A 27211-nucleotide genomic window follows, 5' to 3' on the forward strand; every position below is an offset into this window, starting at 1 on the left:
AGAGAGTGGTGGGTGCAAGGAATGGTGGTGAGTTACAAAATACACGTGGACTAAGATGTTAACTGTCCTGTGCTATCGCCAGTGGGATCATCAGTTGATCTGCCACCTGATGATAGAGGCAGATACGTTAGGCACATTTAAGAGATTCCTAGACAGGCACATAGATGATAGAAAAATGGAGGGCTACATAGGAGGGAAGGGTTAGCTTGATCTTAGAGTAGATTTTAAAATGTTGGCACAACGTTGTGGGCCAAAGGACCTGTACTGTGCTGTAATGTTCTGTGTTCTAAGTTGAAAGAGAAACAGACTTATTGTTTCAGTCCCCTTTCCTTACAAGCAGGAAAGAGAGAAAAATAAGCAGTCCAGATTACACAAGTTTCTTGTCATTTCCAGCATGAAATTTCTTACTCTCGTGAAGGTCACAAAGCAAAGAGTACACATGCTAATAATACAGTAAATAAAACAATAAAAGCAGTGATGAAGACAGAACGATTGAATACCACATAGCAGTGCAAACTGAAGTAGAGCCAAAAGAAACACCAAGGTGACTATTTTGGAATTTACAATGATTTTTATGCCTTGCACTGTACTGCCGTCGCAAAGCAACAAATTTCACATCACATAAGATGGTTATAGTTATATATCATACAGCCCTCATTGCTGGGGGAAAAGCTCCATTCAATGCTGGTTGGGACTTCCATTGTATCCTGAACAATGGACTACCTGAATGGCAGACCACAGTTTGTGCAACTTCAGGGCTGTGTGTCAGACATGGCTATAAGCAGCACTGGGGCCCCACAGGGGCCTGTATTGTCTCCCTTCCTGTTTATCCTGTATACCTGGTACTTTAGATACAACTCTGGGTCATGTCATCTGCAGAAATTCTCTGATGACTCAGCAATAGTTGGGTGTATAAAGGGAGGACAGGAGAATGAATACAGGGCCCTGGTGGAGACTTTGTCAAATGGTGCAAGCTGAATCATCTGCAGCTCAACATCAGTAAGACAAAGGAGATGGTGATGGACTTTAGGAAGACTAAGCCTACACTGCTCCCTGTTACTATTGGTGGTGAGGACTGGATGTAGTGAGGACCTACAACTACCTGGATGACAGACTTGAGTGGAGCACCAACACAGAGGCTGTGTACAAGAAGGGCCAGAGTCACCTCTACTTCCTGAGAAGACTGAGGTCCTTTGGAGTATACAGGCCTACCAGTTCGTTTTTGCCAGTACAATCTTCTATGCGGTGGTGTGCTGGGGCAATGGCATCAACACAGGTGATGCCAACAGGCTCAATAAACTGATTAAAAAGCCAGACTCTGTTATAGGAGTCAAACTGGACTCACTGGAGGCTGTGGTAGAACAAAAGACCCTCCGGAAAATCCTGGCGATTCTGGACATGTTTCTCACCCTCTGCATGCCACCTTGGCTGAACAGAGGAGCACGATTAGTCATAGACTAAGGCAACTGCGCTGCTCCAAAGAGCGCTATATCAAGTCATTCTTATCCTCGGCCATTCGGCTCTATAATGAGTCAACCCATAGCCGAGAAAGTGATCATTGACTGGTAAATCTTGTGCATTTTATTTTTAAGGTAACTTATTTTTATTCTTTCTTACTTCTCTTCTAATATTTGTATATCTGTGCACTTGTAATGCTACTGTGACACTGTAATTTCCTTTGGGATCAATAAAGTATCTATCGATCGATCTATAATTAAACCGAAACCTGGTAATAGTAAATCTGAGTCTAATTCTGAAGTGTATAGTCACATGTACAAGTACAGGTGCAATGAAAAACTTACTTGTAACAGCATCACAGGGACATCACATCAGATAAGCAGCATTCAAAAGAAAAAAAAATCGATATATTTATTATCAATGTACATGAGATTCATTTTCTTGCAGGCATTTACAGGAAAATAAAGATATACAATATGCTGACAAAGACTGACAAGCAACCAATGAGCAAGAGAAGATAACTTGTGCAACTCATAAAAAATACTGAAAATGTGAGTTGTTAAAAAGTTGTTGAAAGAAAGTCAGTAGTTTGATCTGTGTCAAATTTACTTTGAACTTTGAACTCTGAGTGAAGTTGTCTACGCTGGTTTAAGGTCCTGTTGGTTGAAAGGTTGAAGGAGCATAATTGAGAGCATCCTGACTGGCTGCATCACAGCCCGGTATGGGAACTGTACTTCCCTCAATCACGGGACTCTGCAGAGAGTGGTGCAGATGGCCTAGCACATCCGTACATGTGAACTTACACAGAAACATAGAAACATAGAAAACCTACAGCACAATACAGGCCCTAGGCCCTTCTTAATGTACTGGTTGGGCACAGGAGTACATTCAGCCAGAGACTCATTCCACCGAGATGCAGCACAGAGCGTCATAGGAAGTCATTCCTGCCTGTGGCCATCAAACTTTACAACTCCTCCCTTGGAGGGTCAGACACCTTGAGCCAATAGGCTGGTCCTGGACTTATTTCCTGGCATAATTTACATATTACTATTTAACTATTTATGGTTTTATTACTATTTAATTATTTATTGTGCAACTGTAACGAAAACCAATTTCCCCCGGGATCAATAAAGTATGACTATGACTATGACTTCGGCCCACAAAGCCATGCTGAACACATCCCTACCTTAGAACTAGCTAGGCTTACCCATAGCCCCCTATTTTTCTAAGCTCCATGTAGCCATCCAGGAGTCTCATAAAAGACCCTATCGTTTCCACCTCCACCATTGCCGCCGGCAGCCCATTCTACGCACTCACCACTCTCTGCGTAAAAAAACTTACCCCTGACATCTCCTCTGTACCTACTTCCAAAACTATGCCCTCTTGTGTCAGCCATTTCAGAAGCCCTGGAGAAAAGCCTCTGACTATCCACACGATCAATGCCTCTCATTATCTTGTACACCTCGATCAGGTCACCTCTCATCCTCTGTCGCTCCAAGGAGAAAAGGCCAAGTTCACTCAACCTATTCTTATAAGGCATGCTCCCCAATCCAGGCAACATCCTTGTAAATCTCCTCTGCACCCTTTCTATGGCTTCCACATCCTTCCTGTAGTGAGGCGACCAGAACTGAGCACAGTACTCCAAGTGGGGTCTGACCAGGGTCCTATATAACTGCAACATTACTCCTCGGCTCCTAAACTCAATCCCATGGTTGATGAAGGCCAATGCACCGTATGCCTTCTTAACAACACTGTCAACCTGCGCAGCAGCTTTGACTGTCCTCTGGACTTGTAGCCCAAGATCCCTCTGATCCCCCACATTGCCAAGAGTCTTACCATTAATGCTATAATCTGCCACCATATTTGACCTATCAAAATGAACCACCTCACACTTATCTGGGTTGAACTCCATCTGCCACTTCTCAGCCCAGTTTTGCATCCTATCAATGTCCCACTGAAACCTCTGACAGCCCTCCACACTATTCACAACACCCCAACCTTTGTGTCATCAATAAATTTACTAACCCATCCCTCCACTTCCTCATCCAGGCCATTTATAAAAATCACAAAGAGTAGGGGTCCCTGAGGCACACCACTGGCTACCGACCTCCATGCAAAATATGACCCATCTACAACTACTCTTTGCCTTCTGTGAGCAAGCCAGTTCTGGATCCACGAAGCAATGTCCCCTTTGATCCCATGTCTCTTTACTTTCTCAATAAGCCTTGCACGGGGTACCTTATCAAATGCCTTGCTAACATCCATATACACTACATCTACTGCTCTTCCTTCATCAATGTGTTTAGTCACATCCCCAAAAAATTCAATTACACTCGTAAGGCACGACCAGCCTTTGACAAAAGCCATGCTGACTATTCCTAATCATATTATGCCTCTCCAAATGTTCATAAATCCTGCCTCTCAGGATCTTCCGCATCAACTTACCAACCACTGAAGTAAGACTCACTGGTCTATAATTTCCTGGGATATTCCTCCTCCCTTTCTTGAATAAGGGAACAATATCTGCAACTCTCCAATTCTCCAGAACCTCTCTCGTCCCCATTGATGATGTAAAGATCATCGCCAGAGACTCAGCAATCTCCTCCCTCACCTCCCACAGTAGGCATCACTGAATTGTGGCTGAAAGAAGATTACAGGTGGGAGATTAATGTCGAAGGATACACATTGTATCAAAAGGATAGGCAGGAAGCCAGAGGAGGTGGCATTGCTCTGTTGGTAAAAAATGAAATCAAATCATCAAAAAGAGGTGACAAACAAAAAGAGGTAGGTGTTGAATCTTTGTGGACAGCGGTAAGGCACTGCAAGGCTGAACAGACCCTGATGGGAGTTGGTCTGCAGACCTCCAAACAGTAGCAAGGATGTGGTCTACAAACTACAATGGGAGATAAAACTGCATGCCAAAAGGGCAATGTTACAATGATCATGGGGAACTTCAATATGCAGGTAGTTTGGGAAAATCAGGTTGGTGCTGGATTCCAAGAGGGGGATTCCAGAATTGATTGGAGAGCTTGAGGGAAATGAACCCTTAGAGGCAAGTGATCTAATTCATACTGAAATTTGAGGAAAAGCTGAAGTCAGATGTACGCATCAGTATTACAGTGGAGTAAAGGGAATGACAGAGGCATGAGAGAGGAGTTGGCCAGAATTGATTGGAAAGGAGCACTGGCAGGGATGACGGTAGAGCAGCAATGGCTGGAATTTCTGGAAACAATTCAGAATGCACTGGGTATATACATCCCAAAGAGGAAGAAGTATTGGAAAGGAAAGATAACACAACCATAGCTAACAAGAGCAGTCAAAACCAGCATAAAGCTAAAGAGAGGGCATATAATAAAGTAAAAATTAGTGGGAAGCTTTTAAAAACCAACAGAAGGCAACTACAAAAGTCATTAAAAAGGTAAAGATGGAATATGAAAGTAAGCTAGCCAATAAAATTGAAGAAGATACCAAAAGTTTCCTCCGATACTTGAAGTGTAAAAGAGGGTTGAGAGTTGTTATTGGACTGCTGGAAAATGATGCTGGAGAGGTAGTAATGGAGGAGGAACTGAATAAATATTTTGCATTAGTCTTCACTGCGGAAGACACTAGCAATATGGTGGAAGTTCAAGAGTGTCAAGGGTCATGAAGTGTGTAAAGTTACTATAACTTGAGAGAAGGTTCTCAGGAAATTGAAAGGTCTGAAGGTAGATTCAGACCTTTAGTGGGCCAGATGGTGTACCTCCCAGAGTTCTGATAGATGTGACTGAAGGGATTGTAGAGGCATTAGTAATAAGCTTTCAAGAATCACTAGATTCTGGATGGTTCTGGAAGACTGGAAAATTGCAAATGTCACTCCACTCTTCAAGAAGGGAGAGAGGCAGAAGAAAGGAAACTATAGGCCAGTTAGTCTGACCTCAGTGGCTGGGAAGATATTGGAGTTGAATATTAAGGATGAGGTCTCAGGATACTTGGAGGTACATGATAAAATAGGCTGTAGTCAGCATGGTTCCCTCAAGGGAAAATCTCGCCTGACAAATCTGTTGGAATTCTTTGAAGAAGTAACAAGCAGAATCGACAAAGGAAAATCAGTTGATGTTGTGTACTCGGATTTTCAGAATGTCTTTTACAAGATGCCACACATAAGGCTGCTTAACAAGCTATGAGCCCATGGTATTACAGGAAAGATTCTAGCCTGGATAAAGCAGTGGCTGATTGACAGGAGGCAAAGAGTATGAATAAATGGAACCTTCTCTGATTGGCTTCTGGAGACTAGTGGTGTTCCACAGGGGTCTGTGTTGGGACTGATTCTTTTTATGTTATATGTCAATGATTTAGATGATGGAATTGATGGCTTTGTTACAGATTATATAAAGATAGATGGAGGAGCAGGTCTTTTTGAGGAAGAAGAGAGGCTACAGAAGGACTTAAACAGATTAGGAGAATGGGCAAAGAAATGACAGGTAGAATGCAGTGTCAGGAAGTGAATGGTCATGCACTGATAGAAGAAATAAAAGGTTGACTATTTTCTAAATGGAGAAAAATACAAAAAACTGAGCTGTAAAGGGACTTAGGGGTGCTTGTGCAGGATTCCCTAGAGGTTATTTTGCAGGTTGAATCTGTGGTGAGGAAGGCAAATGCAATGTTAGCATTCATTTTAGGACGACTAGAATATAAAAATAAGGATGTAATGTTCTTTATAAAGCACTGGTTAAGTATTGAGAGCAGTTTTGGGCCTCTTATCTTAGAAAGGCTGTGCTGAAACTGGAGAGTGTTCAGAGAAGCTCACGAAAATGATTCCAGGATTGAATGGCTTGTCATATGAAGAGTGTTTAACAGCTCTGGGCCCGTATTCACTAGAATTCAGAAGAATGAGGGATGACCTTATTGAAACCTTTTGAATGGTGAAAGGCGTCTCAAAATAGAGGGGTGTCCTTTTAGAACGGAGGTGAGGAATTTCTTTAGCCAGAGAGCGGTAAACTGGAATTCTTTACCACAGACAGCCGCGGAGACCAAGTCTTTATGTATACTTAAGGCAGAAATAGATAGATTCTTTATGGTTCAGGGCAAGAAGGGATACGGAGAAAAGGCAGGAGACTGGGACTGAGAGGAAAATTAGATGAGCTATAATGAAATAACGGAGCAGGATCGGTGAATCAAATGGCTTACTTTGGTCCTGTATTTTACAGTCTTAGTGTTCGAGCCGCCATCTTTGCTGCTAGCACGGAGGCGTCATGGTCACCATGGCGACCGGCGGGTGATGGCGTCATGACGCCAGACCGGTGGTGGAGTAGTTGCTGGAAGGTTCGGGCGGCGCGGTGGATGCCGGGAGGTTTTCCTGACAGCCGACAAGATGATGGTGAGCGGGGGTACCGGCGTGGGGGAGCGGTGTAATCCAGCGCCATCTACTCCCGGTGGATGCGCTGCTGCCGGGGACAGGGGCCCAGCGTGTGCCGGGCAGAGCGTCCTTGCGGTTGGAGCGGGTATTAGTGAGCGATCGCTTCGCATGGCGGGGTGAATGGGGTTGGGACTGTGGGCCGCAGCCTTGAGCCGAGCGGAGGGAGACGCTTGCCGGTGATCTCTTTAAGGGGGCGGTGGCTGTGAGCGGGCGGTCGGGTCGGGTATATCGAGGCATGGGTGACAGCGCCCTAGTCAGGGGAGCAGCCCCCGGGGGGTGGTCACGGTAGGTAAGCGTGGGCACAGCAAGATCCAAACACTCCGGCCGGATGGAGGTGGAGGTGGAGGGGGAGGCTGTCCCGGAGGCACCAGGCTCAGCTCTGGAGAGGAACGGCCCCATGACCTTACTGTTCCTCTCATGAAGGGCAGGGCATTATGTGGTGAAGTTGTTGCACTTTGTTTTATCAGAATCCCATTGTCCATAGATGCACCAGTTGGTAGTTCACCACTGGCATATGTGGTGAAATTTGTTGTTTGCAGTATTGAAATTTGCAGTACATAATAAAAAATCTCTAAATTACAATAAGAAAATACATATAAGCAACTTGGTGGTGTAGTGGTTAGCCCAATGATTTACAATACCAGCGACCTGGGTCAAATTCCTGCCGCTGTCTGTAAGGAGTTTGTACGTTCTCCCTGTGACGGCATGGGTTTCCTCTGGCTGCCACGGTTTCCTCCCACAGTCCAAAGACATACCAGTTGGTAGTTAATTGGTCACTGTAAAAATTGTCCTGTGATTAGGCGCGGATTAAATCGGGGGATTTGCTGGGCGGTGCAGCTCAAAAGGTCAGAGGGCCTATTCCACACTATTTAATCATAAATAAATATGTAAAATTAAATAAGTAGTGCAAAAAGAAAGCAAAAAATAATAGGTAATGCACATGGGTTCATCTGATGACAGAGGGAAAAAAGCTGTTCCTAAAACATTGAATTTTAGTACAGCCCTGAGCTCAGCCAGGAGCACTGTTGTAATGAATTGATCTGTGCAGACAATATGCAAAGCAAGGTACATATGACAGTATGACCTTGGTACATTTGACAGTAATAAACCAATAGCAGTTCGTCAGTGTGCTATTAGCACTGGCCACAGCTGCCTCCCTCCCCATCCTCTGCCCTGTCCTTCCTGGTGCTGTCTGTGATGTCAACCCTATCCCTGTTGCTGATTTATGGCTTCGTTTCAAGGAGCGGTGCCTCAGAAAGGCAGCGACCATCAGTAAGGACCCCCATCACTAGGTCATGCCCTCTTCTCATCGCTACCGTCAGGAAGGAGATACAGGAGCCTGAAGGCACACACTCAACGGTTTAGGAACAACTTCTTCCTCTCTGCCATCGGATTTCTAAATGGTCATTGAACCCATGAAGACTACCTCACTACTTTGTTTTTATTTTTGCATGCTTATTTAATTTAACAATTTATACTTGTAATTCAGTTTTTTTTCTCTATTATTATGTATTGCATTGTACTGCTGCTGCAAAGACCAAATTTCACGGCATATGCCAGTGATATTAAACCTGATTCTGATTTTTCTCTTTCTCGCAGCGCTGTCTCACTGTAGCAGCTCAGTATGGCAACTGCTCTGCCCAAATCTAATTAACAGCAGAGAACTGTTCACACAGTATGTTGGAGGAACTCAGCATCTATAGAGAGGAATAAACAATTGATGTTTTGAGCGGAGACCCTCGAACAGAGCTATTCTGTTTTCCTTTGTACTACCTCAGTGTATGGCATCCGTTAGTCTTGCGAGAGCATGGATCTGTGGCTGGAAAGTCTCCAGGGCGCAGGCCTGGGCAAGGTTGTATGGAAGACCAGCAGTTGCCCATGCTGCAAGTCTCCCCTCTCCACGACATCAATGTTGTCCAAGGGAAGGGCATTAGGACCCATACAGCTTGGCACCAGTGTTGTCGCAGAGCAATGTGTGATTAAGTGCCTTGTTCAAGGACACAACACGTTCCCTCAGCTGGGGCTCGAACTCACAACCATCAGGTCGCTAGTCCAATGCCTTAACCACTTGGCCGTGTGCCCACACGTACCTCAGTGTATGAGAGGTTCAGATAAGGGAGTATGTGATGGGACAGTGTAGACCTGAGCTTCATTCTGTGTGTGACCTCTAGGATAATGAGGGGAGATTTGATAGAGCTATACAAAATTATGAGGAGTACATAGATGGGGTAAATGCAAGCAGGTTTTTTCCACTGAGGTTGGGTGAGACTAGAACTAAATATCATAGGTTAAGGGTGAAAGGTAAAAGATTTAAGGGGAACATGAGGGGGGAACTTCTTCACTCAGAAGGTGGTGCCAGTGGTAGTGGTGGATTTAGGCTCAATTTAGTCATTTCATAGGAATTTGGATAAGTACTTGGTTGGGAAGGCTCTGGAGGTCTATTGTACAGGTTAATAGGACTCAGCAGAAAAACAGCTTGGCATGGGCTAGATGGGCTGAAGGGCCAGTGTCTGCTGTAGTGTTCTATGACTAATGATCTGTCTGGATGGCATGTAAACAGAAGCTTTTCACTGCATCTCTGTGCGTGTGACTCAGCAGTAATAATAAACCACTCCAGCGATGCGATGCATCGTGGTATTGACAAGCCAGAGTGATAGAGCATAGCAGCAGGCCCCTCGGCTCAGCTCATCCATACTGACCAAGATGCCCATCCCATAGTTCATATATTGGCATGACCAAATCAGATCAGGTCACCTTGATGTTTGTGAAAGAAAATCAAACCCTGTATGGTACCTTTCATGATTTCAGAATGTTCCCCAAGCTTTAGATCCACTGGAGTGAGTTGCAGGTGTAATTGCTCTCGTACTGAACAAAATTTGTGACAAGGTTTTGTAAAGCAAACTTTGCAAACAGAAATTGTATTGGTGCTGTTGCATACAGAATAAATACTTAACTGGAAACTGTTCCATGTCATTTACTGTCGTGTCTGCTTGAGAGAAGAGGTGAGTCTGTACTATGAAGCTACCAGTATTTCAGATCCTGGAGAACATTTGGGGATTTACAAGGTTCAGTGCTCCTTCATTTGCACTGAATTGTTTATCCTTCTCCAGGGGTTCCCTACCTGAGGGCCATGGACCCCTTGGTTAATGGTAGAGGTCTGTGGCATGAAGAAGGTTGGGATCCCCGTTCCAAACTAAATGCACAGTAGAATCATTGAGTAGCCCTCTTCTCTGCTTCCATCTCCCAGCGACTGGCTCTGTTGTACCACTCAAGCCATCATGCCCACTTCTCATTGCTACCATCAGGGATGAGACACACACTCAACATTCTTCCTGTCTGCCAACAGATTTCTGAATGATCCTTGAACACTACCTCACTATCTACTCTTTGTGCTCTATGTATATTTCTTACTGCAATTTACAGAATATTTTATGTATTGGACTGTACTGCCACAAAACAATAAATTTCACTGTACTGCTACAACACATGTTATGTCGCTGATAATAACCAGATCCTGGGTCTGGTTTTGGTACTCACCGTTTGCCCTGGATTCTCATTCCCAAGTCATGGATCATGGCATTGATGGACTTTTCTACAGTGTTCCTGACAGCCTTGGGCTGGTACAAAAAACCGCACCAGCCAACACCATAAAGCAGAATATTCAGGATTAGCTGTGCAAGTAAACATTTCCAGTCAAAGCTCTTGCACAGCTAATCATGTTTCCTGACCCGAGTGTTGCAGACGTGGTTTGTTTTGCCTCAAAGTTCCAGCATCTGCACTATTTTGCTGATAATGAAGTATCCTTGACAGAAACGTAGCCGCCAATCTAAACAGTTGCATGGACAATAGTGAGAAAATAGTCACAGAATCTGTTTCTGTAATTTTAGTAATCTAGGATAAATATTACGATATCCAGAACTTCCTTGTCCTGATGAATGGTCTCGGCCCAAAATGTCGACGCAATTCCTCTCCATAGATGCCACCTGACCTGCCAAGTTCTTCACATTTTGTGTACTTATGAATACAGGGAAGCTATGTAGTTGTTTAATAGAAAATGCTACCAGTGCTCAGCAGGTCAGTCAGTGTCTGGAAAGTGTAACAGAGTTAATAGGTCATGATTTATCATTGGAAATCTGTTTCTGCTTCCAATGTGCTTGTGTAGGGTTGGCAATCGTTGCTACTTGCACATGGAAACATTTTCCCACTCCCTTAGCCTTAAACCTCCAGTGCTTCCATGCTACTTGAAGTCCTTTGCCGTCAGCTGATGGAAACAGATTTGCTGTGATACTGCGCACTTCTATCAAATTTCCCTTCCACTGTTCAACTTTGAGAAGAGCACAATCTAACCTTGTTACAAATACCCCTCATTGCTGATAAATCTCTGCCCCCTTTCAACAACAATCACAGTCTTCCTATTGGTTAATTATCAGTTCAAGACTTTGTTTTGCATGGCATCCATCATATCAGTACATTGAGGTTGTTCAATGGCAAATAATAACAGAATACAGAATAAAATGTAATAGTCATAGAAAAGTACAGCATAGAAAAAAGCCCTTTGGCCCATCTAGTCTATACCGAACTATTTGAACTGCCTACTCCCATCAGCCTGTACCAGGACCATTGCCTTCCATACCCCTACCATCCACCTACCTATCTAAGCTTCCTCTAAGCGTTGAAATTGAGCATCCACCATTTATACTGAGAGCTCGTTCCACACTTTCAAGACCCTCTGAGTGAAGAAGGTAACCCTTAAACTTGTAAACTTCTTTCACCCTGAACCCATAACCTTTATTTGTAGACCCACCCAACTTCAATGGATAAAGCTTGCTTGCAATTACCCTATCTATACCCCTCATAATTTTGTATACCTTTATCAAATCTCTTCTCAGTCTTTTATGTTACAAGTAATATATTGCTAACTTATTCTATATTTCCTTATGATTCAGGTTATCCTGTCCTGGCCACATCTTTGTAAATTTTTTTTCTGTGTTCTTTCAATCTTATTTACATCTTTCCTGTAGGCAAGTGACCAAAACTGCACGCAATACTCTTGTATAGTTACAAGAAAAGTGCAGTGCAGGCAGACAATATGGTGCAAGGCCTTAGTGAGGTAGACTGTGAGGTCAAGAGTCAATCCTTATACTGTTCATTTGTCTTATAACAGAGACATAGAAGCTGTCCTTGAGCCTGGTACTATGTGCTTTCAGACTTCAGGCTTTTGTATCTTTTGCTGAATGGGAGGGGGGAGAACACAATGTTCTGAGTGTATGGGGTCTTTGATTATGTTGGCTGCCTTACAAGAGTCCATGGAGAGGTGGGTGAAGGCTGATTTCTGTGATGTGCAGTTGCTATACCAAGTTGTGAAGCATCAAAAAAGGATGCTGTCTGTAGTGCATTGGCAAAAATTGAGTGTCAAAGGGAACATGTCAAATTTCTTTAGTTTCCTGATGAAGTAGAGGTGCTAGTGTGCTTTCTTGGTTGTGGCATCTACGTGGTTGGACCAGGAAAGTCTTTTGATAAGGTGTTCACTCAGCTCTTAACCCTTTTCACCTCCACATTGTTGAGCGTGTGCACTGTCCCCTTCCTGAAGTCAGTGAAGGGCTGTTTTGCTGGTTAAGGGTGAGGTTGTTGTTATAGCCCATGCTATTTGCTCTCTATCTCCTTCCTGTAGTATGGCATTATTATTTGCGATACAGCCCACAATAGTGGTGTTATCTGCAAACTTGTAGATGAAATTAGAGCAAAATCTGGCCATGCAGTCAGGGGTGAGGATGCAACTCATGAAACACCTGTTTCTTTTAGAATAATCATGGCAGAGGCGTTACTGCCTGCCTATCCTTACTGATTGCGCCTGTTCATCGGGATGTCAACGATTCAACTGAATTGAAAAGCAAGCCTTTGTAAACTTGAACAATTTAGAAAAATTTGTCTTGAACAACTCATTTTCTTCAGTTTAATATTAGGCAGCATATTTGTCTAATTCAGAAGTTACTGATCGCAAAACACTTGAATTTGTTAATTAGTCTGCCCCTAGATTCTACTGCAGTACATGAGGATGGGCTGTATTGGTGGGGAAAATTTGTAATCTGGTTTACCTCCTCAGCTGTCAGGTGCTGAGCCACTCATGGCAATATTTGACAACTAATAGGATGTTAAATCTCTCAACCACCATTACTAAAATCAAAATCAGGTTTATTATCACGAACTTTCATGATATAAAATTTGTTTTGTGGTAGCAGTACAGTGCAAAGATATAAAATTACTCTAAGTTACAAATTAAATAGAGCGTAAACAAAAGGAGTAACGAGTTAGTCCAGATGCAGTTCATGTGGAACAAGAACAAGCTGCCAGTGGAAGTGGTGGACTTTCTTAAATGTTGAAATCAAATCTGAATCCACCACTTCCACTGGCAGCTTGTTCCACACTCTCATAACCCTCAGTGAAGAAGCTCCCTCTCATGTTCCCCTTAAACATTTTACCTTTCATCCTATAGTTCTAATCTCACCCAACTTCAACGGAAAAAGCCTGTTTGCATTTACCCAATCTGTACCCCTCTATCAAATCTCCTCTCATTCTACTCCATTCTGGGGAATAAAATCCTAGCCTATCCAACCTTCCTCAAGTCCTGGAAACACCCTTGTAAAATTTTCTCTGCACTCTTTCAATCTTGTGACAGCTTTCCTGTAGGGAGGCGACCAAAAACTGCACTCAGTATTCCAAATTATGTCTCATCAGTGTTTTATACAACTTCAACATAACATCTCAACTCCTGTACTCAGTACTTTGATTTATGAAGGCCACTGTGTCAAAAGCTTTCTTTGTGACCCTATCTACTGTACCCGTGAAGCCACTTCCAATGAATTATGGATCTGTATTCCCCGATCTCTCTGTTCTACTACACTCCCCAATGCCCTACCATTCACCATGTAAGTCCTATCCTAGTTGGTCCTCCAAAAGGGCAACATCTCACACTTGTCTGCATCAAATTACATTTTTTCAGCTGGTCTGGATTCCACTGCAAGCCATGATGGTCTTCCTCACTGTCCACTACACCCCTAATCTTGGTGTCATCTGCAGATTTAATGATCTAGTTTACCACATTATCATCCAGGTCATCCATACAGATGACAAACAATGGACCCAGCACCAATCCCTGCAGCAAACTACAAGTCACAGGCCTCCAGTCAGAGAGGCAACTATCTTCTACCACTCTTTGGCTTCTCCCGCAAAGCCAATGTCTAATTCAGTTTATTACCTCATCCTCAATGCCAAGCGACTGAACCTTCTTGACCAACTTCCTATGTGTGACCTTGTCAAATGCCTTGCTAAAATCCATGTAGATACCATCCATTGCCTTGCCTTCATCAACTTTCCTGGTAACTTCCTCAAAAAATTCTATGATTGGTTAGACATGACCTACCACCCTTAAAACCATGTTGGCAATCCCTCATCAGTCCATGTACTTATATATCCAAGTTTATCCAAATACTTCTATATCCTGTTGCCTAGAATAGCTTTCAATAACTTGCCACTGCTAACGTTAGGCTCAGCAGCCAATAATTTTTGGGTTTATTTTTAGAGCCTTTCTTAAATAGTGGAAAAACATTAGCTATCCTTCAGTCCTCCACTACCTCACCTGTCGGTAAGGATGATTTAAACATCTCTGCTAGGACCCCTGCAATCTCTACATTTGCCTCCCACAGGGTCTAAATGTTAGACCCCAGAATTTATCCATCTTAATTTGCCTCAGGACAGTAACCACTTCCTCCTCTGTAATGGGTATGGGGTCCATGACCTCGCTGCTTCATTGCCTCACATTTGTAGACTCTGTGTCCATCTCCCAAGAAATACAGATGCAAAAAATCCATTTAAGATCTCTTCTATTGTAGCGGTGTGCTACACACAGTGCTAGAATAACCACACGGAGTCGGTGAGTTAGAGTTGCGATGAAAGAGATTTATTCAAACTTCGCGGCCTGCTTTAAAGCCTTCCTGTTCCCGCCCTCCCTGGGGCGGGACTGCTGTGGGGAATGCATATTCCCAGACCCTTTCCGCGCGTGGGATTTTTCCCCTGCTGGTGAAGATGGCCTGGCACCCTTTTTGGGGCCGGCCCTCTGCCTGCGCGCGCTGTTGTGAGCCGGTTCGTGGGTGCCAGAAAGTGGGTCGCCACATAACCCCCCCCCCCCCCAGAACCGGCGATACATCCCCCAATGTCCACAGTCTGGATCGGCTTCTGTTTGGGAGGTCTGCCCCTGCGCCGCGGTGCCTGAGCCTGGACCGGCTGCGCCAAGTCCACATGGGCCGGTTTGAGTCGGTCCACCGTGAAAACCTCCTCTCTCGCCCCAATGTCCAGCACGAACATGGACCCGTTGTTCCTGATCACCTTAAACGGCCCCTCGTAGGGCCGCTGTAGCGGTGCCCGGTGTCCGCCCCGTCGTACAAAAAGAAACTTACAGTTCTGCAGGTCTTTGGGTACGCAGGTCGGGCTCTGTCCGTGCTGTGAAGTGGGGATGGGGGCCAGGTTACTGAGCCTCTCCTGTAGTCTGTCCAGGACTGCTGTGGGTTCTTCCTCTTGCCCCCTTGGGGCTGGTATGAACTCTCCTGGGACTACCAGGGGTGCGCCGTACACCAACTCGGCCGACGAGGTGTGCAGATCCTCTTTGGGTGCCGTGAGGATTCCGAGCAGGACCCAGGGAAGCTCGTCCACCCAGTTAGGCCCCTCCAGGCGGGCCATGAGAGCCGATTTCAGGTGATGGTGGAAGCGCTCCACTAGTCCGTTCGACTGTTTGTGGTAGGCAGTTGTGTGGTGTAGCTGTGTTCCTAAAAGACTGGCCATAGCCGACCACAGGCTGGAGGTGAACTGGGCGCCCCTGTCGGAGGTAATGTAGGCCGGTACCCCGAAGCGGGCTACCCAGGTTGTGATCAGTGCTCGGGCACAGGATTCGGAGGTGGTGTCGGTGAGCGGGACCGCCTCTGGCCATCTGGTGAACCGGTCTATCATAGTTAGGAGGTACCGCGCTCCTCATGACACTGGCTGGGGCCCCACGATATCCACATGGATGTGGTCGAACCTCCGGCGGGTGGGTTCGAACCGCTGAGGCGGAGCCTTGGTGTGCCGCTGCATCTTGGCCGTTTGGCACTGCATGCACGTTTTGGCCCTTTCACTGACCTGTTTACGAAGTCCATGCCACACTAACCTGTTGGAGACCAGCCGGACAGTTGTCCTGATGGAGGGGTGCTCTAAGTTGTGAATGGGTTCGAACACCCGCCGGCGCCAGGCTGCTGCGACGACGGGGCGGGGTTGGCCGGTAGCTACATCACACAGTAGGGTCCTTTCACCTGGGCCTACGGGGAGGTCTTGGAGCTGCAAACCGGAGACTGCAGTCCTGTAACTGGATCTCAGCGTCTGCCTGCTGTGCCTCTGCCAGCGCTGCATAGTCCACCCCGTGGGACAGGGTCTGTATGGTTGGTCTGGAAAGTGCGTCCGCCACGACGTTGTCCTTTCCCGAGACATGCCGGATGTCCGTCGTGTACTCGGAGATGTAGGACAGATGTTGCTGCTGGCGGGACGACCAGGGGTCGGACACCTTCATGAATGCAAAGGTAAGCGGTTTGTGGTCCGTGAACACGGTGAAGGGCCTACCTTCTAAGAAGTACCTGAAATGCCGGATTGCCAGGTATAGTGCCAATAGCTCCCGGTCGAAAGCACTGTATTTGAGTTCGGGTGGTCGTAGGTGTTTGCTGAAGAACGCCAGGGGTTGCCAGCGACCCTCGATGAGTTGTTCCAGCACTCCACCGACTGCTGTGTTGGATGCGTCCACCGTGAGGGCAGTAGGAACGTCCGTTCTGGGGTGCACTAGCATCGCGGTGTTTGCCAAGGCTTCTTTGGTTTTAACGAAAGCGGTTGCGGCCTCTTCGTCCCAGGTAATGTCCTTGCCCTTACCCGACATTAGAGTGAACAGGGGTCGCATGGTTCGGGCTGCTGAGGGGAGGAAACGGTGGTAGAAATTCACCATACCCACGAATTCCTGCAGGCCTTTGATTGTGTTGGGTCGGGGGAAGTTGCGGACCGCGTCTACCTTGGCGGGCAGCGGGGTTGCCCCGTCTTTAGTAATCCTGTGGCCCAGGAAGTCGATGGTGTCGAGTCTGAACTGGCATTTGGCCAGGTTGATTGTAAGGCCGAATTCGCTCAGGCGGGAGTAGAGCTGGCAGAGGTGGGACAGATGCTCCTGCCGACTACTGCTTGCTATGAGGATGTCGTCCAAATAGGTGAATGCAAAGTCCAGGTCGCGTCCCACCACGTCCATTAGCCGCTGGAAAGTCTGTGCGGCATTCTTTAGACCAAACGGCATTCGGAGGAATTCGAAAAGTCTGAACGGGGTGATGAGTGCTATTTTGGGGATATCGTCCGGATGTACAGGGATTTGATGGTATCCCCGGACGAGGTCTACCTTGGAAAAGATCCTTGCGACGTGTAGGTTTGCTGCGAAGTCTTGAATGTGTGGCACAGGGTAGCGGTCTGGCGTTGTAACCTCGTTCAGTCTGCGGTAGTCACCGCATGGTCTCCAGCCCCCCGTTGCCTTGGGCACCATGTGAAGGGGGGAGGCCCATGGGCTGTCGGACCATCGTATGATCCCCAATTCCTCCATCTTCTTGAACTCCTCCTTCGCCAGTCGGAGCTTGTCCGGGGGAAGCCGTCGAGCACGGGCATGGAGGGGTGGTCCCTGGGTCGGGATGTGGTGCTGTACTCAGTGTCTAGGCATGGCTGCCATGAACTGCGGTGTCAGTACTGATGGGAAATCCACCAGGACCCTGGTGAATTCGTCGTCGGACAGCGTGATGGAGTCCAGGTGTGGGGCTGGCAACTGTGCTTCACCCAGGGAGAACGTTTGAAAAGTCTTGGTGTGGACTAATCGCTTCCCTTGCAGGTTGACCAACAGGTTGTGGGCTCGTAGAAAATCCGCCCCCAGGAGTGGTTGGGCCATGGCGGCCAGTGTGAAGTCCCACGTGAACCGGCTGGAGCTGAACTGTAGCTGTACCGTGCGGGTGCCGTAGGTTCGTATTGTGCTGCCATTAGCGGCCCTCAGGGTGGGTCCCGGTTCTCTGTTGCAGGTATCATAACTCGTTGGATGTAAGACGCTGATCTCCGCTCCGGTGTCGACCAAAAGGCGGCGTCCCGACTGCTTGTCCCAGACGTACAGGAGGCTGTCCTAATGGCCAGCCGCCGTAGCCATCAGTGGTGGCTGGCCCTGGCGTTTCCCGGGAATTTGCAGGGTGGTCTGCAGCGGCGGGCCTCTGTGCCCCACCGCTGGTGGTAGAAACACCATTGTTCGTTGGGCTCACGACTTTGTGATCTGTGCGACGGGCGCCTCTCTCTCCTTCCTGGCATTCCACAGCACATCTGCTCGGGCCGCCACCTCCCGGGGGTTGCTGAAATCTGCGTCGGACAGCAGCAGGCATATGTCCTCAGGCAGTTGCTCTAGGAACGCCTGCTCAAACATGAGGTAGGGTTTGTGTCCTTCAGCCAGGGCCAGCATTTCGTTCATTAATGCTGATGGCGGCCTGTCTCCCAAACCATCCAGGTGCATTAAGCGGCGTGCTCGTTCGCGCCGTGAGAGTTTGAAAGTCCTTATGAGCAGAGCTTTGCCGTGTATGCTGTGTATTTGCCGTCCTCCGGGGGCGACTGTATAAACTCCTCAACTTGTGTAGCTGTCTCCTGGTTGAGTGAGCTCAGCACGTAGTAGTAGCGAGTGGACTCCGAGGTTATCTGCCGAATGTGGAATTGTGCTTCTGCTTGTTCGAACCATAAATGGGGTCGCAGTGTCCAGAAGCTTGGCAGTTTTAACGAAACTGCGTGAACAGATGCAGCGTTGGTCATCTCTGGTCCAAATATCGTTTGGGCTGTCGGGGTCACCAATTGTAGCGGTGTGCTACACACAGCGCTAGAATAACTACACGGAGTCGGTGAGTTAGAGTTGCGATGAAAGAGATTTATTCAAACTTCGCGGCCTGCTTTAAAGCCTTCCCGTTCCCGCCCTCCCTGGGGCGGGACTGCTGTGGGGAATGCATATTCCCAGACCCTTTCTGCGCGCAGGATTTTCCCCCTGCTGGTGAAGATGGCCTGGCGCCCTTTTTGGGGCCGGCCCTCTGCCTGCGCGCGCTGTTGTGAGCCAGTACGTGTGTGCCAGAAAGTGGGTCGCCACACTATCTCTTTCAGCTCCATGCATAAATTACCACTGATCTTCCAGAGGACCAATATTGTCCTTTGCTCTTAATATGTCTATAGAGCCCCTTGGGTTTATATCAATTACAATGTGGATAAAATGTTGTCAAAGTGGATGGATTGGAAGTCTGAGATTATCAGCAGAAGAACTAGAAATGGCATTTTTTTTGTGAGTTGGACTATGCCTCCTGAATGAGCACTCAAAGCAATTTCAAAGTAACTCTCAAAAGAAAACTTGGCAAATGTTTTTATGGCAGGATCTCAGGAGAGAAAAAGGGGATGGAACTAATTGGGGAGCTCTAACCAAAAGTTCAGCACAGGTACTTTGGGCTGAATGAACTTTTCATTCAGATTAGTTCATCATTTTTTGAACTAGTCCATCACTTCTAGGTCTCCTAATTAGAGGAGCTAAATTTAAGATTATTGCAGGAAAAGAAAGATTTAAAAGATCCGGGTACAAAATATGTAATTTCTCCATCATGCCTTTATTGTTTTTAAAAAATCTTATGACTCCTCTAGAGTTGGTAATAATTTTACTCTGTATTGTAGTTTTAAAAGGTGACTTATTAAGAAAGTGATATCTGTGGATTCATAGAGTCAGAGTGATAATAGCACAAAAACAGGTCCTTCAGACATGTCTGTCTGTGCCAACTGCTTTACCCACCTACACCAATCCCATTTGTCTGCATTTGGACTGTATCCCTCTATGCCTTGAAGTGGCTAAGTGCCTCTTAAACATACTAGCTAATTCAATACGTTTCCATTTCTTTGGTAGTCTGCACCGGTTATCCTCCTCAAGGAGGGGACAGATACTTCGCAAGGGACTCCACAGCTGGTCAGCAACATTAATGCCTGTCAGGTTATTGCTGAGGCCATTCGAACCACGCTGGGGCCACGTGGGATGGACAAACTGATTGTGGATGACAGAGGTAAAGGCACTGCGCAATTTGTTGTGCTGTTTCTATCTTTACAGATCTGTGTAACATGCTTGAGAGATGCTGGGGAGCTGATCCAGATTGGTTGAATTGAGAGAACTTCCCTGATGATTTCTATTTCATTGCAATATTTAGGGCCATTGAGCAGGGTCTGCCAGTCAGTGTACAGTTGATGCAATGGATTCAAATAACCATTGCCTGTTCTGCTGTAGTAACTTTAGTTTTATTCATCTTCAGTAGCTTTTACTCTTAAATTTGCATTGTTATTGTTTTTCTTTATTTTACCTCAATGCACTGTGCAATGATTTGATTTGTATGAATAGTATGTTAGATAAGCTTCTCTCTGTGTCTGTGACAATAGTAATAAACCAATACCAAAACCATTGTTTGTTGAGGGAAGGCAACCTCTTCCTATGTTGAGGTGGGGAGTTGTGTTACTAGAAAACAGCCCTGTCCAATTTTCCGTAACTTCAAGCTGTGAGGCGTCACGGTAGCACAGTGGTTAGCACAATGTTTTACAGTACCTGCCCCCCCCCCACCCCCCCACTGCCTGTAAGGAGTTTGCATGTTCTCCTCGTGACCGCATGAGTTGCTTCCGGGTGCTCTGATTTCCTCCCACAGTCCAAAGACGTACCGGTTGGTAAGTTAATTGGGCATTGTAAATTGTCCTGTGATTAGGCTAGGGTTAGATTGAGGGTTGCTGGGTAGTGCGGCTCAAATGGCCAGAAGAGCCTATTCTGCATTGTACCTCAGAGTCATAGAAAAGTACAACACTGAAGCAGACCCTTCGGCCCTTCTAGGCTATGCCAAACCATTTAAACTGCCCACTCCCATCAACCTTTCTACTCTTAGCTCAATAAATAAACATAAATCATCCATGCTTACTTCAAGAAGTGCAAGATTTAAAAAAAAATGCTTGTGTTGATTGATTTACTTTTTATGCAGGCATTCTGTCTGAGCATATTATTCAGTCTTTTGGTAGTGATTTCTGAATTTCGTAAAGCTGAATGGCCATAATGCATGAGTTATCTGTGTTGCAAGCAGAGATGGTGCTGTTCCCAAATCACCTTACACTGCAGTTCACCCCAAACTCTTACAATGCCCCTTGCAGAGTATCCAGCTCAGTTATGCTGGACCAACTTGGCATCTCAGCCGATGTGTACTACATAATTGGCAGGGTTTCTGTATATTGCTATTGTGTACGTACAGTTTATTTTCCCATTCTGGGAGTTCACAATTTCTCGCACAATCGCAAGTTTAATTCTGCATTTTTATTTAAAGGGAAAGCGACCATTTCAAATGATGGGGCCACCATCTTGAAGCTGCTCGATGTTGTTCATCCAGCTGCAAAGATCCTCGTAGATATTGCAAAATCACAGGATGCTGAGGTAAAACCAGCTGCTTTACCCCCATTTGTAGTTGGAATCACAAACTTCATAGCTACCAGAGTTTTTGATAAACAGCTACAAAATGGTGGAGGAACTCAGCAGGCCAGGCAGCATCTATGGAAAAAAGTACCTGCTTCTTCTGGCGGACGGAGCGTAGATGCTCGGCAAAGCAGTCTCCCATTCCGATGTGTTACCACCCACTTTAATTCTGCTTCCCATTCCCATTCTGATATGTTTACCCATGTCCTCTTCCGCTGTTGGGATAAGGCCACACTTAGTTTGGAGGAACAACGCTTTATATTCCATTTGGGTAGCCTGTAACCCGATGGCATGTACATCGATTTCTCAAATTTCCAGTAATGCCTCCACGCCCCCCCCCACCACTTCCCATCCCCTTGTCCCTCTCTCATGTTATCTCCTTGTCCCTCCCCCTTCTTTTTTCCACGGCCTTCTGTCTCTTTCACCAATCAACTTCCTAACTCTTTGCTTCATCCCACCCCTCCAAGTTTCACCTATCATCTGGTGTTCCTCTCTTCCCTCCCCCCACCTTTCAAACCTACTCCCCAGCTTTTGTTCTCCAGTCCTGCCGAAAAGTTTCAGCTTAAAACATCGACTCTACTTTTTTCCATAGATGCTGCTTGACCTGCTGAATTACTCCAGCATTTTGTGTGTTTTGCTTGGATTTCAGGTATCTGCAGACTTTCTCTTGTTTGTGAGAGTATTTGATAGTTGTAGATCAGATATATATCACCTATATTGTAAAGAGGGTTCTACAACAGGTAATCAAAACTACCCAATGCATTATCGGCACCAGCCTACCTGCCATACAGAAAGGTGCTGGTAACATCATGAAGGATGCCACCCACCCTGATCATGGACTGTTTCTCCCACTCCCGTCAGGTAAGAGGTTATGCAGCATCCGCACCATGATCACAAGTTACTTCCCCAAGCACTAAGACTGATCAACACCTCCACCCACTAACCCACCCCTCCAAATCTACATATACATCATCTAGCTTTGCCTTATGTGCATATAATCAGTTAAGGAATATAACAGTTACTTGTACATTGTGATTTATAGGATTATTTTTATATTTATATTTGTTGTGTTTTTTATTGTGTTTTGTGTTTTTTTATGTTTCATTTTATCCAGAGTAACAATCATTTCGTTCTCCTTCACTCATGTGTACTGAAGAATGACAGTAAATAATCTTGAATACAAAGTAGGTATATTGACTGTTCTTCTGTTTCCAGGTGGGCGATGGGACCACTTCAGTTACTCTGCTGGCTGCAGAATTCCTAAGGCAGATAAAATCGTATGTGGAAGAGGGGCTTCACCCACAGATAATTATCCGAGCCTTTCGTACAGCCACCCAGCTGGTAGTGTACTTATTCAGTAATTTTACAATGGATGTCTTAGATTTATCATTGTCTTTCTGAAATAGTATTTACAAAGTTGGTGTTTCTCCTATCTTGCACAAAAAACTATTCACACGCATTACTGCCGTCCTCTGAAAAGTACATTTACTGTGTGGCTCATGTTGCAGTACAGGGACAGGCCTTGCGACCCGCCATCGCTGTGCTGTAATATAAGCCACATATCATGTAGTTAACGATATGTGGGTGCAGACCACGGTGCCTGTCTAAACTAACTCTGTCTGCTTGCATGTCCCTGTTGGTCTACATTTCACTAGATCTCTCTGTCTATCCATGCTTTTAAGGATTTTACCTTTCACTGAAGACCTTCCCTTGCATTTGATCTGCCAAAGTGCATCACCTCCCATTTAAGACCATAAGATATAGGAGCAGAATTAGGCCATTTAGCGCATCGTGACTGCTCCACCATTTCATCATGGCTGATCCAATTTTCCTCTCAGCCCCAATCTCCTGCCTTCTCTCCGTGTCCCTTCATGCCCTGACTAATCAAGAATCTATCAATTTCTGCCTTAAATATACATAAAGACGGCACAAAGAATTACACAGATTCACCATTCTCTGGCTAAAGGTATTCCTCCTCAACTTCATTCTAAAAGGATGCCCCTCTATTCTGAGCCTATGTCTTCTGGTCTTAGACTTTCCCACCATAGGAAACATATTCTCCACATCCACTCTATCAAGGCCTTTCACCATTCGATAGGTTTCAATGAGGTCAGCCCTCATTCCTCTGAATTCTAGTTAATACAGGCCCAGAGCCATCAAATGTATGGAGTTGAGTGGGATCTGGGATCAGCCATGATGGAATGGTGAAGCAGACTCAGTGGGCTGAATGGCCTAATTCTGCTGCTATGGCTTATGGTCTAAATGCTGTTCATTCGACGAGCCATTCAACCCTGGAGTCATTTTTGTGAACATCCTTTGAACCCTCTCTAGTTTCAGCACAACCTTTCTTAGATAAGGGGCCCAATACTTGAAGTGAAGTCTCACCAGCGCTTTACAAAGTTTCAACATTACATCATTGCTTTTACATTCTAGTCCGCTTGAAATGAATGCTAACATTGCATTTGTCTTCCTCACCACAGACTCAACCTGCAAATTAACCTTTAGGGAATCCTGCACAAGGACTCCCAAATCCCTTTGCAATTCAGTTTTTTTTTTGTATTTTCTTTCTATTTAGAAAATGTCAACCCTTTAATTTCTTCTACTAAAGTGCATGACCATACACTTCCCGACACTGTATTCGACCTGTCATTTCTTTGCCCATTCTCCTAATATGTTTAAGTCCTTCTGTAGCCACACTACTTCCTCAAAACTACCTGATCTTCATATCATCTGCAACAAAGCCATCAATTCATTCCAAATCATTGACATATAACGTAAAAAGAATTGGTCCCAACACAGATTCTTGTGGAACACCACTAGTCACCAGCTAGTCAGAAAAGGCTACCTTTATTCCCAGTCTTTACTCCTGCCAATCAGCCACTGCTTTATCCATGCTAGAATCTTACCTGTAGCTTGTTAAGCAGCCTCATGCATGGCACCTCATCAAAGGCCTTCTGAAAGTCCAAGTACACAACATCAGCTGATTTTCCTTTGTCTGTCCAGCTTGTTACTTCTTCAAAGAATTCCAACAGATTTGTTAGGCAAGATTTTCTGGAGGAAACCACGCTGACTACGGCCTATTTTATCATGTCCTTTCAAGTACCCTGAGACCTTATCCTTAATAATCAATTCCAACATCCTCCCACCCACTGAGATCAGACCAATTGGCCTATAGTTTCCTTTCTTCTGCCTCTCTCCTTTCTTGTAGAGTGACATTTGCAATCTACCATTCTTCTGGAACCATTTCAAAATCTAGTGATTTTTGAAAGATCATTACTAATGCCTCCATGATCTCTTCAGCCACCTCTATCAGAATTCTAGAGTGTACACCATCATCTGGTCCAGGTGACTTTATCTACAGGAGGCACCTGGAACCTCCACCATACTGCTAGTGTCTTCCACAGTGAAGAACGGCACAGAATAGTTCATCCACTATTTCGTGGTCCCTCATTACTACCTCTCCAGCATAATCTTCCTACAGTCCGATATCCACTCTCGCCTCTCTTTTACCCTTAATGTATCTTAAGAAACTTTTGGTATTCTCTTTAATATTATTGGCTAGCTTACCTTCATATTCCATCTTTACCTTCTCAATGACTTTTTCTGTTGCCTTCTGTTGGTTTTTAAAAGCTTCCCAATCTTCTAACTTCCCACTAAACTTTGCTCTATTATATCTCTTCAGCTTTGACTTCTCTTGTTCGGCATGGTTGTGTCACCTTTCCCTTAGAATACTTCTTCCTCTTTGGGATATATATATATATATTCTGTGCCTTCCAAATTGCTTCAAAAATTCCAGCCATTGCTGCTCCGCCCGTATCTCTGCCAATGTTCTTTTCCAATCAATTCTGACCAACTCCTCTCTCATGCCTCTGTAATTTCCTTTACTCCACTGTAATATTGATACATCCGCTTTAGCTTCTCCTTCTCAAATTTCAGGGTGACTTCTATCATATTATGATCACTTGCCCCTAAGAGTTCTTTTACCTAAGGCCTAATCAATTCTGGTTCATTGCACAACACCTAATCCAGAATACCTGATCTTCCAGTGGACTCGACCATGAGTTGCTGTAAAAAGCCATCTCATAGGCTTCCTAGAAATTCCCCCTCCTGTAATCTAGCACCAACCTGATTTTCCCAATCTACTGGCGTATTGAAGACCCCCATGACTATTACCCTTTTGGCATGCATTTTCTATCTCCCATTTAATTTGTAGGCCCTATCCTTACTGCTGTTTGGGGGTCTGTATACAACTCTAATCAGGGTCTTTTTACCCTTGCAGTTCCTTAGCTTGATCCACAATGATTCAACACCTTCAAACCCTATGTCACCTCCTAATGATTTGATTTCAGTTTTAACCAACGGAGCAACGCCACCCCCTCTGCCTTCTTGCCTATCCTTTCAGTATAATGTGTGTCCTTGGACATTAAGTTCCCAGCTATTATCTTTCAGCCTACAACATCATACCTGCTAATCTGCAACTGTGCTGCTAGTTCATCTACCTTATTCTGAACACTCCACGCATTCAAATACAACACCTACAGTCCTGTATTCACCCTTTTTGATTTTGTCCACCTTTTATACTGCAACTCACCCTGTGGACTACAGTTTTGCCCTATCAACAGCCTCTCCTCACTACAGATTGCCTCTGTTGGTAAACTAGCTACCTCATCTTCATCCGTCTTTCTTGCATTTAAGTATAGGCAGCTCAGGACACTAGTCGCACCATGTTCAACCTTTTGATTCCTAACTTTGTCTGAAGTCTTGCCAACATCTGCCTCCACAACCTCTCCACGAATTGATCTGGCACTCTAGTTGCCATCCCCCTGCAACTCTAGTTTAAATCCCACCGTGCAGCATTAACAAACCTTCCTACATGGATATTAGTCCCTCTCCAGTTCAGGTGCAAAATGTTCTTTCTGTACAGGTCCCACTTTCCCTGGAAGAGAGCCCATTGGTCCAAAAATCTTATCCTCTCCCTCCTTTACCAACTCCTTAGTCATGTATTAAACTGTATAATCTTCCTGGTTCTGGCCTCACTAGCACGTGGCATGCACAGCAATCCTGAGACCACAACCCTGGAGGTCCTGCCCTTTAACTTAGCACCTAACTCCCTGTCCAGTACCTTGTCACGTATCCTACCCATGTGTCATTAGTATCTACAAGGACCACGACTTCTGGCTGTTCACTCTCCCACTTAAGAATGCTGAGGACCCAATCTGCAATTTCCCGGACCCTGCCACCCAAGAGGCAACATTCCATCCTGGAATCTTGTTCTTGCCCACAGAACCACTTTTCCGTTCTCCTATTAACGAATCCCCTATCACTACAGCAACCCTCTTCTCCCCCTCTTCCCTTCTGAGTCACAGAGGCAGACTCAGTGCCAGAGACCCGACCACTGTGACTTTCCTCTGTTAGGCCATTCCCACCGTCCCCCACCCACCCCTGCCAACAGTATCCAAAGTGATATTTCCATTGTTAAGTGGGATGGCCACAGGGGTACTCTGCACCTTGGGTGTAACTATATGTCCTATCTATTACCCTGTTCGCCTCCCAAATGATCTGGAGTTCATCCAGTTCCAGCTCCAACTCCTAATGTGGTTTGTTAGAAGTTGTAGCTGGATGCACTTCTCACAGTTATAGTCTTCAGGGTCACTGGAGGCCTCCCTGCCTTCCCACATCAAGGAGAGTGTTTCAGTATCCTCCGTTTAATCCCTGCAGTTCCAGCTGAGCTGATCGAAAAAAGAGAAGGGAAAAACTTGAGCTTTTCTTTCCTT

At 45.5% G+C, this 27211-nt stretch overlaps 1 protein-coding gene across 1 annotated transcript in view; it reads left to right on the forward strand.

Moving 5' to 3' along the window:
• Positions 1–6709: 6709 nt before the first annotated feature.
• The window catches only part of cct7 (chaperonin containing TCP1, subunit 7 (eta)), a 40987-nt gene continuing 20485 nt past the window's right edge, over positions 6710–27211 (forward strand). The window contains exons 1-4 of the mRNA XM_063047180.1: positions 6710–6814; positions 19851–20004; positions 21292–21398; positions 22653–22778. Coding sequence (XP_062903250.1) covers positions 6809–6814; positions 19851–20004; positions 21292–21398; positions 22653–22778 — 393 coding nt within the window. The 5' untranslated portion in view covers positions 6710–6808. The remainder of the gene's footprint in view (positions 6815–19850; positions 20005–21291; positions 21399–22652; positions 22779–27211) is intronic.

The sequence above is a fragment of the Mobula hypostoma genome, chromosome 4 (assembly GCF_963921235.1).
Source record: "Mobula hypostoma chromosome 4, sMobHyp1.1, whole genome shotgun sequence".
NCBI classification, from domain to species: domain Eukaryota; kingdom Metazoa; phylum Chordata; class Chondrichthyes; order Myliobatiformes; family Myliobatidae; genus Mobula; species Mobula hypostoma.